This window comes from Metopolophium dirhodum, chromosome 8 (assembly GCF_019925205.1).
Source record: "Metopolophium dirhodum isolate CAU chromosome 8, ASM1992520v1, whole genome shotgun sequence".
Classification (NCBI taxonomy): domain Eukaryota; kingdom Metazoa; phylum Arthropoda; class Insecta; order Hemiptera; family Aphididae; genus Metopolophium; species Metopolophium dirhodum.
In genome coordinates this window covers 3,799,799-3,812,970 of record NC_083567.1, presented here as the reverse complement: position 1 = coordinate 3,812,970, position 13,172 = coordinate 3,799,799, and the positions used below count along the sequence as shown (strand labels likewise).

General features: G+C 32.5%; 2 protein-coding genes across 2 annotated transcripts; one reads left to right on the top strand and one right to left on the bottom strand.

Moving 5' to 3' along the window:
• Positions 1-216: 216 nt before the first annotated feature.
• On the bottom strand, positions 217-3,095 carry LOC132950323 (granzyme A-like). Its single transcript, XM_061021728.1, has 3 exons — positions 2,754-3,095; positions 1,060-1,170; positions 217-396 (listed from the first exon to the last, which is right to left on the bottom strand). Exons 1-3 carry the CDS (start codon positions 3,093-3,095, stop codon positions 217-219), a joined length of 633 nt encoding a protein of 210 aa, XP_060877711.1.
• Positions 3,096-8,923: 5,828 nt separating this feature from the next.
• On the top strand, positions 8,924-12,840 carry LOC132951204 (zinc finger MYM-type protein 1-like). Its single transcript, XM_061022974.1, has 6 exons — positions 8,924-9,318; positions 9,500-9,619; positions 9,890-9,991; positions 10,061-10,120; positions 10,196-10,393; positions 10,560-12,840. Exons 1-6 carry the CDS (start codon positions 9,111-9,113, stop codon positions 12,668-12,670), a joined length of 2,799 nt encoding a protein of 932 aa, XP_060878957.1. The 5' UTR covers positions 8,924-9,110; the 3' UTR covers positions 12,671-12,840.
• The last annotated feature ends 332 nt before the right edge of the window (positions 12,841-13,172 follow it).

Sequence of the window (13,172 nt, the reverse complement as noted above, 5' to 3'; positions counted from 1 at the left end):
ACCCTTTCAAAGTAGAATAGATCATGTATTCTGCAAGCGTTTTTACACTAAAAATTCGGGGGTAACAATACGCTCGTATACTCAATACACAATATGCGTTGGTTATTTTAGATTAGAAATCTCGAACTTTTGTTTTCAGTCTGGACAGTTCAGAAAATTTTAGATTTACAGACTACGGTATACCGGATTGGCTGTAAAATCTACAGTTAATTTTGCTTACTTGGACTTGGGAACCCGGCAAGCGGCGAGGCCGTACTTTACACGGACTGGCACCTTGTAACCACGTTCGTGGGGCGCACCAATCCCTACAACCACGCAACTCAGTTCGACGTCGCTGTTCAATGCTTTGGACGACAGTCTGACGAAACGTTCAACGTGTTTGAACGGCTTCTTGAGCTGTTATAGCGTTATATTATAATATTTTATATGAATTTAATGTTAGTTTCGGCGATAAGCCGAAATCGTCGCTTAAGAAGCAACACCACATATCTAAGTTTCATAAACTTTACCAAGAGAGCAAAATGATCGGTTTCTGTGTAGTTGATGGTAAATTTTATGATTATTTTAAAATGTTTAGTAATAATATAATACAAACAACAGTGTCTATCCCATACATTCGATAACACAACATAACCTTTTTCAAAATAGTGGTTAATACCCATAATAACATGGATATGTTGAATCAATTCACTAAAAATATGAATTAAATTATAAATTAGTTCAGTACCTAATTAATGAATAAAACTAAAATTTTTACGACGAAACACATTGTTTTATAAAAGTTTAACTGATTTCAATTTGACACAGAGAAATTTGTACGGAGAGAAGTGGTGTCATATTACGATTTTAGACATGCTGTGTTATCGTTTTTTCGATTGGTGCGTTCACTATTGACTTTATCCTAAATTTGATACCGCTAATCGATTCACCTCAAAATTTGAAATAAGACCACTGTTGCAAACTCGATTTGGTCAACATTTTAGACAGGTGGTGTTGCTTCTAAATCGACGTAATATACAATGCGTTGGAAAGCGATTGCACGGACGGATCGTTCATCACCTTTATCAGCGATAAGTCGCATATGCGTTTGGCTTTGTCGTATGATGGATGGGTGAAAACACTCGTGGCCCGGTGGTACTTGACAGAGTTTGTGGGTGTCTTCCAATACGCCTGTCGGTAGAAAAACGATCGTAGTCGGAAATGCGCACACATCATTCGCGTGATCCACGAGCAAGCGCATGGTCATAATATTACGGTGTATAGTGGGTACCATAATGGTTAGGGGGGGGGGGGGTGTAGGGTGTATCGCCGCTGTTATTCAAGTAGCATTACATACGCACCACGTATGACATAATCGTTCGGTCGTGAAGAAATGTTATTTTCAAACAGATTTTTTTGGGGGGTTATAACGTCTTATAATAATACACATAATAATATTATATACAGGATGATTCAGAAAATACGTCCACTCCTTTTTTATTCAATAATGCAGTTATAGGTACAAAACCTGCAGATTTTAAAGATTTTTAAATAATACCTACGCTTAATGAGACCAATGACCATATTTTCAAATTCATGATATTCGTTGTACTATTTAAAGTGAAGTGTGAAGTGAACTATAGAGATACAAAATTCTGTTTTTCGAACGATAACACCCCCAAAATTTTCCACTGTAAATTTTACTATTAAACGGATATTTTTCTTAAAAATGTCGATGGATGAAAATCGAAATTCGAATTAGCACTATTTATGAGTTATTTAACGGACAAGTACATTGCAAAGAGTAAGTGAAAGCCGAAATTAAAATGTTATACAAGTTTCCAATTAAATTTCCATGCTTCACATTCAACTGCTAAATTATACATTAAATCCTCCAAAGTAAAAATACAAAGATATTAACACTTTTTCGTAACGACCGAACAATGCTACTCGAAAGGTTCATTTGAACACGTAATAGGATTAAGACTCTAAAGATATAAGGTGACCTCTTCGATATTTTGAAATCGCAATTTTACGTTTATACGTTTCTATAAATTACACAGATTACAGAATGGGTCACTAAGTATGTTCATCCCATTTTATCCCTTTAATAATGAATTTATTTAAATTCTGAGTATTGCATTTTAAATATACTCAAAGGACTTTATATATTTTTTTTTCTAGACTTGTTATAGCTTTTGATGAGTGTACCTTGTTGCAATACAAAGTACAAACTTATTTTTTTTTCAAATGAGAAACAACCGTATTTTTACTACCTATACATTGTTAAGAAGATGATTGGAAATTTCGATGTATCTAAATTAAAACTCAAACGAGTAGTTTCTCAATAAAATTATTAAAATTAAAATAAAATTATTATTAAAATTTCAAAATAAAAAAACATCTGCTTAACAATTTAGTGAAGATAACAGCTGCGTGATTGTGAAAAAAAATGTTGGTTCCGCCACAGTGACCTCCTTCATTCAATGGTATCAACAAATGTAATTAATTGAAAATATGGCCCTTAAGCGTATCTATACTTACCTAAAAGTGACATAAATCAGATTTTGAATTGATTTATAATTATTAATGAGAAATGGTGGGGGGATGGGGTGATGTGATCATGCTCGGTAACTCAAACTATAGAATATTATACCGTCATACTCGTTAGTACTATATTATATTATATGGTCGTGTCAGCGTGTGATTAGGCTATATGACCTATAGGCGAATAGTGGAAAATATTATCATTTGTCACTTTTATCGTCGCGTACGAATAGCGTAGTGACTTCTGAACCATCATTGATCGTGGTCGTCAGACTTAACGTGCAATACGCCGACGAAAGTACCAACACCGGAGACACCAGGGTTCCTGTGCAGATGGTGGTCTTCCGATTCGTCTTGTCGACTATTCCTTCAATGGTCAGTCCCACTAAATATGGATATTCGGCGGTGATCTCCGACCCGGACGACCTTCCACCACCTGTCAGGACGGTCTCCTGCTGCAGTTCTATCTCGGCGTCGGCGACAGCAACAACGAGGACGACGACGACGACGACGAGGGGCCTACGACAGAGTTGCATGAGCTTTGCAGCCGCGTCAAAGTTCCCGAACATAATACAAGAAATCGATCACAGTCGATTCGGTTAAAATAATTCTCGTCAGCATAATATTATCGACGTGCTGCAGTAGTAAAATATTGTTGAAAATAACAGCTACTGTTATCATCACTATAGAATGATTATTATAATGTTATTGTTATATTCATACCGTACGCACAACACAGTATTGCCGAGCAACAGCGTATATAGTGACCAAACAAAATAAAAAAAAAAAAACGATTTGATTAGTGTGACGAAATTGGCTTTTTCTCTTTCGTCATTTGTGATCTTAAGTATGTTCTGCAGACTAATAATAGCCAAACGTTTTGACGCAGTAGTTTTTTATTCTGTACTGAAGTTTTTGAACAAAGTTTTTCGGACAAAAATAATGCTTGAAAAGTTTTGTCCTGCACATTGAAATATCAGATACGTCTAGGTAATTCTTCGATTTTCTCGGTAGTTTTGCTAAACTTATGAGAAAATTATGCTCAACTATGCGTTTGTTCGGTGACCGTTCCTTATCGTTTTTCAAATGACTTATAATACTGTAGTTTTCAACTCGCAACACGAGGGGGCTGTAAAAAACCAGTCAAATATTCATCAACATGAGGATATCGCTCATTATATTATTATATATTACAAAATCTGTAGAAAAAAATTGCCCCTCGTCGGCCGAGTTTCCGTGAGATTGGATAGTCCAAACGTTAGTGTCGTCAAAACGGCAAAACAAAATGCTTGAAATCGAGTTATTTTTTTGATTATTTTTCAAATATAATTTAATCTAAAATGGAATCGATAATTATTTTTATATTATGTCTTATTGAGTTGTATCTTCATCGATAAACCTGCGTGTACACTGTACATTATACATAGAACACAGAGGACATCAATTATATGATCGACGGTTGTGCTATTATATAGGTTCTTTATTGATTTTAAACAAGCAATGCATAATATCTGTTATCAGAGATTTAAACCGATCTAAACATAATAATATATTATAATGTCATTATGGCGTGCGATCAGCCGCCGAGGTCTCGAGTTCATTGTTCGTTGGTAAGAATTGACAGTTTATAATAATATTGAAATTACGTTTGAATATAATATCTCCGTGGAGCAGAAACACTCTGTATATACACCTACGGACATAGATATCTTATAAACCAACACCGCTGCGACGTAATCCGCGTACACTTTGCGCGTATCTTATAATACATCGTTATCATTTTCACCGTGGCGAACATTTTAATTTTAATTAAATTAACAACGACACACCATGCGGAGATAATAACTTGCGTATGTATAGTGTCGTAAAGTGCAGTAAAAAACTATAATCGCACCGCCACAGAGTCGACTGCTGCGCGCGTGTATAATCTAATCTAATATTTTTTTATCTCTTGCGGTCGTAGCCGAGCGAGTTTAATCACGAGAAAAAAACCATACAAAATGCACAGCGATCATCTATAGTAGCTGCTGTGTACGCGCGTAAATATAATATTATAATTAGGGCTCGGAAGTTGATGACCTTAAAAACATCAAAAAATGACCTAAAAAAAATGCAAATATGACATAAAAATGACGAAAAATGTCTTTAAAAAATGACCTAAAAAAATATTACAAATATTTATTTTAAATTTATAGATACATTTTTTTTAATATTTTACTCTATTTTACTATAAAATTCTATATACATTTATCAAAGCTTACAAATTGCTTAAAATATGACATAAAGATGACAAATAATGTCTTTAAAAATGAAATAAAAAATATTTGTTCTATAAATTTATCAAACCGTAATCGACAAAATGTAATCGGCGAGATAAAATCGGATAGGTACTAATCTTAGTCCGTGGTAATTTCCAAATTTTAAGTTATCGGCATAGACAAGAAACAATAAGAAGTGAACTAGTGTGAAATTAATAAAAATGACTTAAAATGTCAAAAAAATGACCTAAAAATGTCGAAAAATGACCTAAAAATGTCAAAAAATGACTTAAAATGAAAAAAAGCCAAAAAATGCATAAAATTGCAAAATAAATTTTAGTTTTTTAGACTCACATGCTAATGAAACACATTTGTGGCCAGGAGAGCATCGTCTAAAAAGTTCCAAAAAAAAATGCAAAATGCCTCAACTTCCGAGCCCTAATTATAATGTATAAACATTTGCTCAGTATTTAGTATTTGCAATTCATCACGATCCATACAATTCGGTATGTACGGGGTGATCCGTAAAAGGCATTATCGTCACATGAGATAACACCAACATTTTTGAATATTGAAAATAAAATTTATTTTTTTATTATTTTTTTTTATTCTTATCATTTTGTTACTTTGCATGTGTTGTCTCCGTCTTACAAACGTGTTAGGTATACATACCAAATTCGACGTTAGCAACCGTAAATTCGTTACTGATACCTATGTATACAATTATATAAACTCCACATTATGCACGATCAACTGTTGACCGATACAATAATATTAACACGTACATAATTGTAGGGCTTATGGCCAACACATACCCGACTTATATCTATAAGGAAGTTAGTTCACTTTGCTCCATAGACTTTGACACACTACGACCACCGTTACCCCCCCTCCCCCTCCAAAAAATGTCCATAGCCCCCCAAACATTTCCTACATTTTGTTTTAAGCTTATTCAATATTATCATAGTAAGGCTTAGCCACCCCCCCCCCGCCAAATTCCAAACGCTATTTGCGCCTATGATGAGCGTCTTGCGTCAATTGCGTATCCATCCGGCATACGATGTCACGTTGACAGTTTACTCGACTTGACGTGCGCACTTGTGACGGTGTGCGAAATTCGACACGCTCTAAAATATCGTATGCCTACCTTACCTATATTGTGGGCGCATACATACTCTCTGAAAAGTGAAAAACTTCGAAATTGCAGCCTTAAGAGGGGTTGACTTTTCATTATCTATACTCACAGCTACACATATAAATGCACGACGCATCGGCGCCGTATATCAGCTGATCGGCGGTGGGAGAAGATGATCGGTGAATCGCCTCCCCTTTTTTTTTAGGCGTGCGTTCGTCGAATATAATACTATTTGAATGAAACGAAAACGAATGCGATAACGACAAGGAGAAAATTGTAGGAGAAGTTTATTGTGGGCGGGGGAAGGGTTATTGCAGCCGCTCGCTTCGTATACACTAAAAAATTGTAATTTCGTCCGCCCCCGCTTTGGTCGAGCTTCTGTAATAATATTCGCGCCGTCTGCCCGTATACCGCGCGGGGGGGGGGGGGGGGGGGGTGTTATAGTAAAAACCACCGCCAAAGCACTATAAATATATATACACCGAAAATGCGTTTGTGTATATTATGGTCCGCAGAATCGTAAAGTGCGTATTATGCGCGTAAGTGTTCGCAGTCTTAGCGCGACTTTCTCCGCCATCTTTGCTCGTCCACGTCACTATATCGGGAATTATTGCGTCTATAATAATATGTTTGTACGATATATTATACATAAACTATTGTGACACTATACGGAGAGCGTGTCAACTTTACAACACTATATATATAAATACACACACTGTGTACGCTTATGTTTAAATGGAAATTAGCCATTACGTGTGTGTATATATATATATACGCTGGCCGGCCCGAAATCGAATTACAAATTAGCGATTCGCCTCTACATATATTTCGACAGAAGTTTGCTGCCGCAGTCACGATCAGCTCCGCACGTGTACTGTTATAGATGTATACGTCATATGGAGGTATTATATACATGGCATAAGTATATATGTGTATGTGTAGGTATGCATGTATAGTGAGTGTATATATATATATATATATTGACTATTGAGTATATATATTATATGTATATATGTGTGTATTTGTGTTTACGAGATGGCTCGTTTTTTAATAAACCGTCAAGCTTTATAATATTATATTTATATATATACGCGAAGAACGCCGCACAAGGTCGCGCGTTTATAAACCTCACGTCGTAAGACCTATAAAGACCGGTTTTGCGTGTACCTATATTATGCACACTCGTTTTCTTTATGCTATAATATTATAATGTACGTATAACGTCCGCTTGATACGAAATTTGATTGGCCTCGCGTCCGGTGCGGTTTAATAATAATTAATTTCGTAAAATTATAACGTCCGTATCGTCTCCTCGTCGGATAACACAGTGCCTATAATACTAACGTACTTTGTCCGGTGGACGTTTTGACTGTCGGTAAAACTCGTACGAAAAGCGTATAGGTTATATTATATTATAATAACAATGTTCGTCGATAACAACACCAAAGTCAAACAAAAGTCAGGGGTTATCCATAGGTATCTGCAATGCCCGGGAGGGGGATGGCGGCACTTGTTCTCCGGACACCGTGACTTGTCCGAAGAAAAATGCCGCCTATGACCGAGGAATCGAACCGGCGTCGGCCCCTCCGTCTCCCCCCTTTTTTTTATTATTTGTATAATTATTAATATTATTATTTTTTTGTATTGATCTCAAGCAATGGCAATAGCAGCTATGGCCATTAGGTTGGTCACCATAACTAAGACCTCGGTATGAATATAAATAGCAATATTATTGGGGGGGGGGCATGGTAAGAGCCTGCGCGCGGCGCCCCCTGATATTTCTAGACCAGAATTTATCGCTAATCAATCTTACCACCACCGGACGGATCTCAGTCCTTACTACTGCAGCAATATTATTAATGTTTTATTGCGATTGCGGGTGTTAATAATAATAATATATCGACAACAATTTACTCGAATATATTTCAATATAAAATATCAAAATGTACTCAAACTTCCTTTTACCTGCAAATGTGACTCGTACAATTTATCAATATCACTTTTCTATACACTATAGTACTGTAGATAATCATAATGTAGTGCGTACATCGCGAATATTATAACCATGTGGCGATCTGACATTTTTAGATCCCACGAGTAATTTATTGAAGTTGGAACAATATTAGGATTGTCGAAAACTTCGTAAATATCAATGCAATATCCATATTATATACTCAATATCCGACTGTCTCGAATTCCTCTAAATCCTGTATGGAAACGAGGTTTATGACGTCATGTCGCAGCTAAATTGGATGTTGTGTACCGAACCAACGATCCTATATAATATACGGCTGATTGGCGATACAGTGATTTTAGCTGTTTATTCGGTCCGCGGCGCCTTCCAATACGTCATAAAAAGTTTATCGACACTTTATCAGAAAGGAAATGGAGTTTGAAGGATTTAAAAATCTTCAGCTCAATGTCAATAATCTATGTATGAGCATAATCAAGCCCGGATTAAGGGGGGGGCCAGGAGGGGCCATGGCCCTGGGCCCACGGATATTAAACAAAAGTGGGCCCTTGGCGAATAGTACTTTTTTTATTAAATCAGAAATATTTGGATATAGTAATAATAGTATATTTCGTAAATCAAAACTCAAAAGAAACATGTAAAATATAATATATTAAATGCGATAAAATACAAAGATTTGCAATGATAATAAATAATAATATAAACTTATATCATTATTATTATTATACATTAACGTTTCCTATAAGCTATACGCCTATACATAGAGTACTCTGTGGTGGGCTAAATACTATATTGATAATGGATATGGAATATGGATATCACCTATGTTATTATTATGCTATCGACTATCGTCTATTTTTAGCAGGATGATAATGATAATGCAATGGAATTATAGGAATCACGAGTACAGTCTGTACTACAGTGAATACCGTCGATTACGATTTACGACGGTTGAAACATCATTACTAATAATAGATTTAGTTATCAAACTGTTTTTGATGATAAAACATATTCCTCAATAATTATTATTTATTAACCAGACGAATTCTATTTATGTTATTTTTCTACGATAACAATACTGAAACAAGTCTTGTCTCTTGTATAGTCTTCAGTCGAAGTCATAATAACGTTTAACGTTTAACAGTGGTTAGTGTTAGTGTTTTGTTTTACAAATACAACTTATAACTTATATTATTGAAATTTGAAGTAAAAGTCGAATATGAGTGGCTGTAAAAAATATTTAAGCGGTGCTCAGAAGAGAAAAAAGAAGAAAGAAGATCTTTTAATGACATCTGCTGTTAAGTGCAATAAAATAACTGGATTTTTTTCTTTAACTAATGAAAGTGACGATAAACTAGTTTCAAATGTTATAGAAATAGATCATAGTATCTCAAAGGAAAATATAAACAATGAAACTAATATCAATTGTAAGTACCTTTGAATTTTAACTAGAATAATGAACGCATTCAAACAATAATATTTATAATTTATCATATTATATAACCCATGTTATGTTCATTGTTCAAACACTTAAGTTAAAAAATAAATGTATTTAAATAATTAAATATAATATATCAATATAATAAACATTTTCAATAATTATGTTAGGTATTGTGGATGGTACTGTGGATGGTATTGTGGATGGTATACTTGATGACACTATTGATATAAATAATCATTATAATATACCAGAAGAAGTTAATGCTATTAGTATTGCATGTATGTCATGTAAGTATATAAAATAATATATTAATAAGTAATTAGTATAATACAGTTTAAAATAGGTAAAGTATTTAAATAAAAGTATTTGATTCTTAAATACAAACACATCCAAGACCGTATTTAAAATACTTTCCAAATACTTTATTCGAGAAGTATTTAAAAAGTATTCTAAATACAATAAAAATATTTAAATACATTTACTCAAATACTTAACAAGACTGGACTATAATATAAATAATATAATACATTTTAAATTTAAATATTAATTTTTTTTAGATGATAATGCCAAAAATGTTTCCAGTAATTTAAAAGATAAAATTAATTTGCATGTTGACTTAAAAGAAACTGTTCAGACTGATCACTTAAACAATACTCATTGTAAGTACCTATCAAATATAAATTAATTATAGGTATCTATAGTTTAAATTTTAAATTATTTATTTGTAGGTTTATCACCGGCCAAACAAAATCAAAGTAATAATGGTCTTGAAAATACTAATTCTACTTGTAAGTATAAAAATTAATTTTTTTCACAATATTTGGTGGTTAATGTTTTATTTTCAATATTTGTTATTATTAAAGCTGTTAAGGATACTACGAATATTGGTACAATACATCATGCAGATATTGATGATAACAGCTTTGATGAATTAACCGTTAAAGATCCATATTTTTGGCCAAGTAAAATAAATGATGATTTTGTGGATTATTGTATTAAAAAAGGGCCATCATTTTTTCAAAATAAACAAAAATCGTATACTCAATCTGCACGCATTAGTGGTAAATATAGTACTTAATCATTATTTATTTTTATTGTTATTACTTGTTAAATTTTTTTAATAATTTTCAATAAAGAATTTTTTTTAATAAAACATTCTTATTATAATTTATTTATGTTTATATATCATTGATGTTTAATAATTAAGTTAATTTATTTGATTTTTAGATCATAAAAGACATTTAACGCCTGCAATGTTTGAAAGAACTTTACCTAATGGACAAATATGTGATCGGCTGTGGCTTTTGTATTCTCCAAGTCAGGGTTCAGTATTTTGTTTTATGTGTAAGCTTTTTTCAAAGAATCGTGAAAACTCTTTTGTAAAAAATGGGTTTGATCAATGGAAAAAATTTGAAAAAATATCATACCATGAAAACAGCATGTATCACAGAGAAGCAAATACTACATGGCTACTTCGAGAAAACTCATTAAATTCCGTAAATCAACAAATCTGTAAGCAAATATCTACTGAAACTCAATATTGGATTGATGTTTTAAAACGCGTTGTAGCAGTTATTAAATATTTATCTTCACGTGGTTTACCATTTAGAGGAGACAATGAAGTATTTGGAGTAAAAAATAATGGAAATTACTTAGGACTTCTTGAACTAATTTCTGAGTTTGATCCATTTTTGAAAACCCATATTGAATTGCACGGTAATAAAGGGAGAGGTCATCCATCATACCTATCTACAACAATTTTGAACGAATTAATAACTCTGATAAAGAGACGTGTTATTAATTATATTGAAAATGAAATCAGAGAAAGTAAATATTTTTCATTAATTTTGGACTCAACTCCGGATTTATCTAAGGTAGATCAAATGGCAATAGTATTAAGATATTGTACATCACATAATGTACAAGAGAGATTATTAGAGCTTAAACCTATTGATAGTCACAAAGGTGAGTCAATCTTTAAATTGTTAGAAGATTTTCTTAAAAATTCTAAACTTGATATTTTAAATTGTCGCGGTCAGTCATATGATAATGCTCCTAATATGAGTGGAACTTATGAAGGACTACAAGCATATGTAAAAAAAAAGTGTGATTTAGCTATTTATGTACCTTGCACTGCTCATTCACTTAACCTAGTCGGAGTTCACAGTGTGAATTGTTGCTTAGAAGCAGTAAATTTTTTTGGGTTTCTTCAGTCACTGTATAATTTTTTCAGTAGTGCTACTCACAGATGGAATATATTAACTACATCTATAGAAAAAAGTGATAGTAATCGATTACTAGTATTAAAATCTTTAAGTGATACTAGATGGTCATGTCATACAGAGTCTTGTAAAGCATTAATAAATAATTACACTAAAATTATTGAAGTATTAGAAACTATAATAAGTCCTAATAGTAAAGAAAATGAAGATACTAAAAGAAATGCTAGACCATTATTAAAAAAAATTTTAAAAAAAGAAACTGGATACATGGCACTTTTATGGAATGACATTTTAGAAAGATCCAACAAGACCTCAATACAGTTGCAAACAATAAATTGTGATCCTTTAAAAGCTCTTAATTTACTTATATCATTAAAGCATTATGTATCAAATTTGAGGAAGTGCAGTACATTATATGAAAATAAAATAAATCAACTTAGTCCTAAAATAAAAGAGAAATACTCCGATGAACAAGAGAGAATAAAAAAAAAGAAATTTCCAAATGACTCTGGTTGTAATCAGGTATCTTTAAGTGGTCATGACAAGTTTAGAGTAGAGACTTATTATGTTATTATAGATAGTTTTTGTTCACAATTAGAAAAACGAATTGAAGCTTATAGTTTTCTAAAAAACAATTTTTTGTTCATCACAAAATTACATGTTGTTTTACCACAAGATACTGATGAAGAAGAAGAAGTTAATAAAAGTCTTGAAAATTTTATTTTATTGTATAAAAAAGATGTTGATAATACTATACAAAATGAAATTATACAATTCAAAAAATATTGGTCTATCAGTAAACCTTCATATGATGACACACAAGATTATCTGCTAGATATTTGGAAGCATTTCAATGAAAAAAATCTATTACTTTCTTTTCCTAATTTGTATACTGCAATTAAAATATATCTAACCATACCTATTGCAAATTGTTCGGCTGAAAGAGCATTCTCCAAATTAGCTCGAATAAAAAACAAGTATAGAACAAGCTCTTCTCAAGAAAATTTAAATAGTTTTATGGTTTTGTGTTCAGAGAGTGATGTTTTGGAGGTAATTAATACCGATGATATAATTAAAGAGTTTGCTGCCCAAAAATCTAGAAAAAAATATTTTTAATAAAATTTTTATTTTTGTATTTAAAAAAAAAATAAGAAATAAATTGATGAATATATTTTTTTTTCTGAAATATTTTTATTTGTGGGTCACCAAAATTTTGATTATGGATATGGGCCCCTAAAATTGTTTGGCCCCAGGCCCAAAATTATCTTAATCCGGGCTTGAGCATAATATAGGTTAGGTACCTAACCTTACCTATACCGGATGAAACGTGACATACGCGTTATATCATCGACAGTTGATAATGTTATTTTTACATAATTTTAAGTGGTTAAAAAACGAAAAAAATTTAATTTTCTGAATTTTATTGTTATACATTTTTTTTTTTAATGACAAAAAATAATTTTTGATATTAAATCTTTTGTGTAAAAGAAATGTGTACCAAAAACTGTAGTGTTTTTTTTTTTTTTGAAATAATGAGTGAGTATCACGTTTATTGGATCACCCCCAGGATAGCGCCGGACACTTCTATAAGACGAGACACGACTTACCGCGGTGTAAT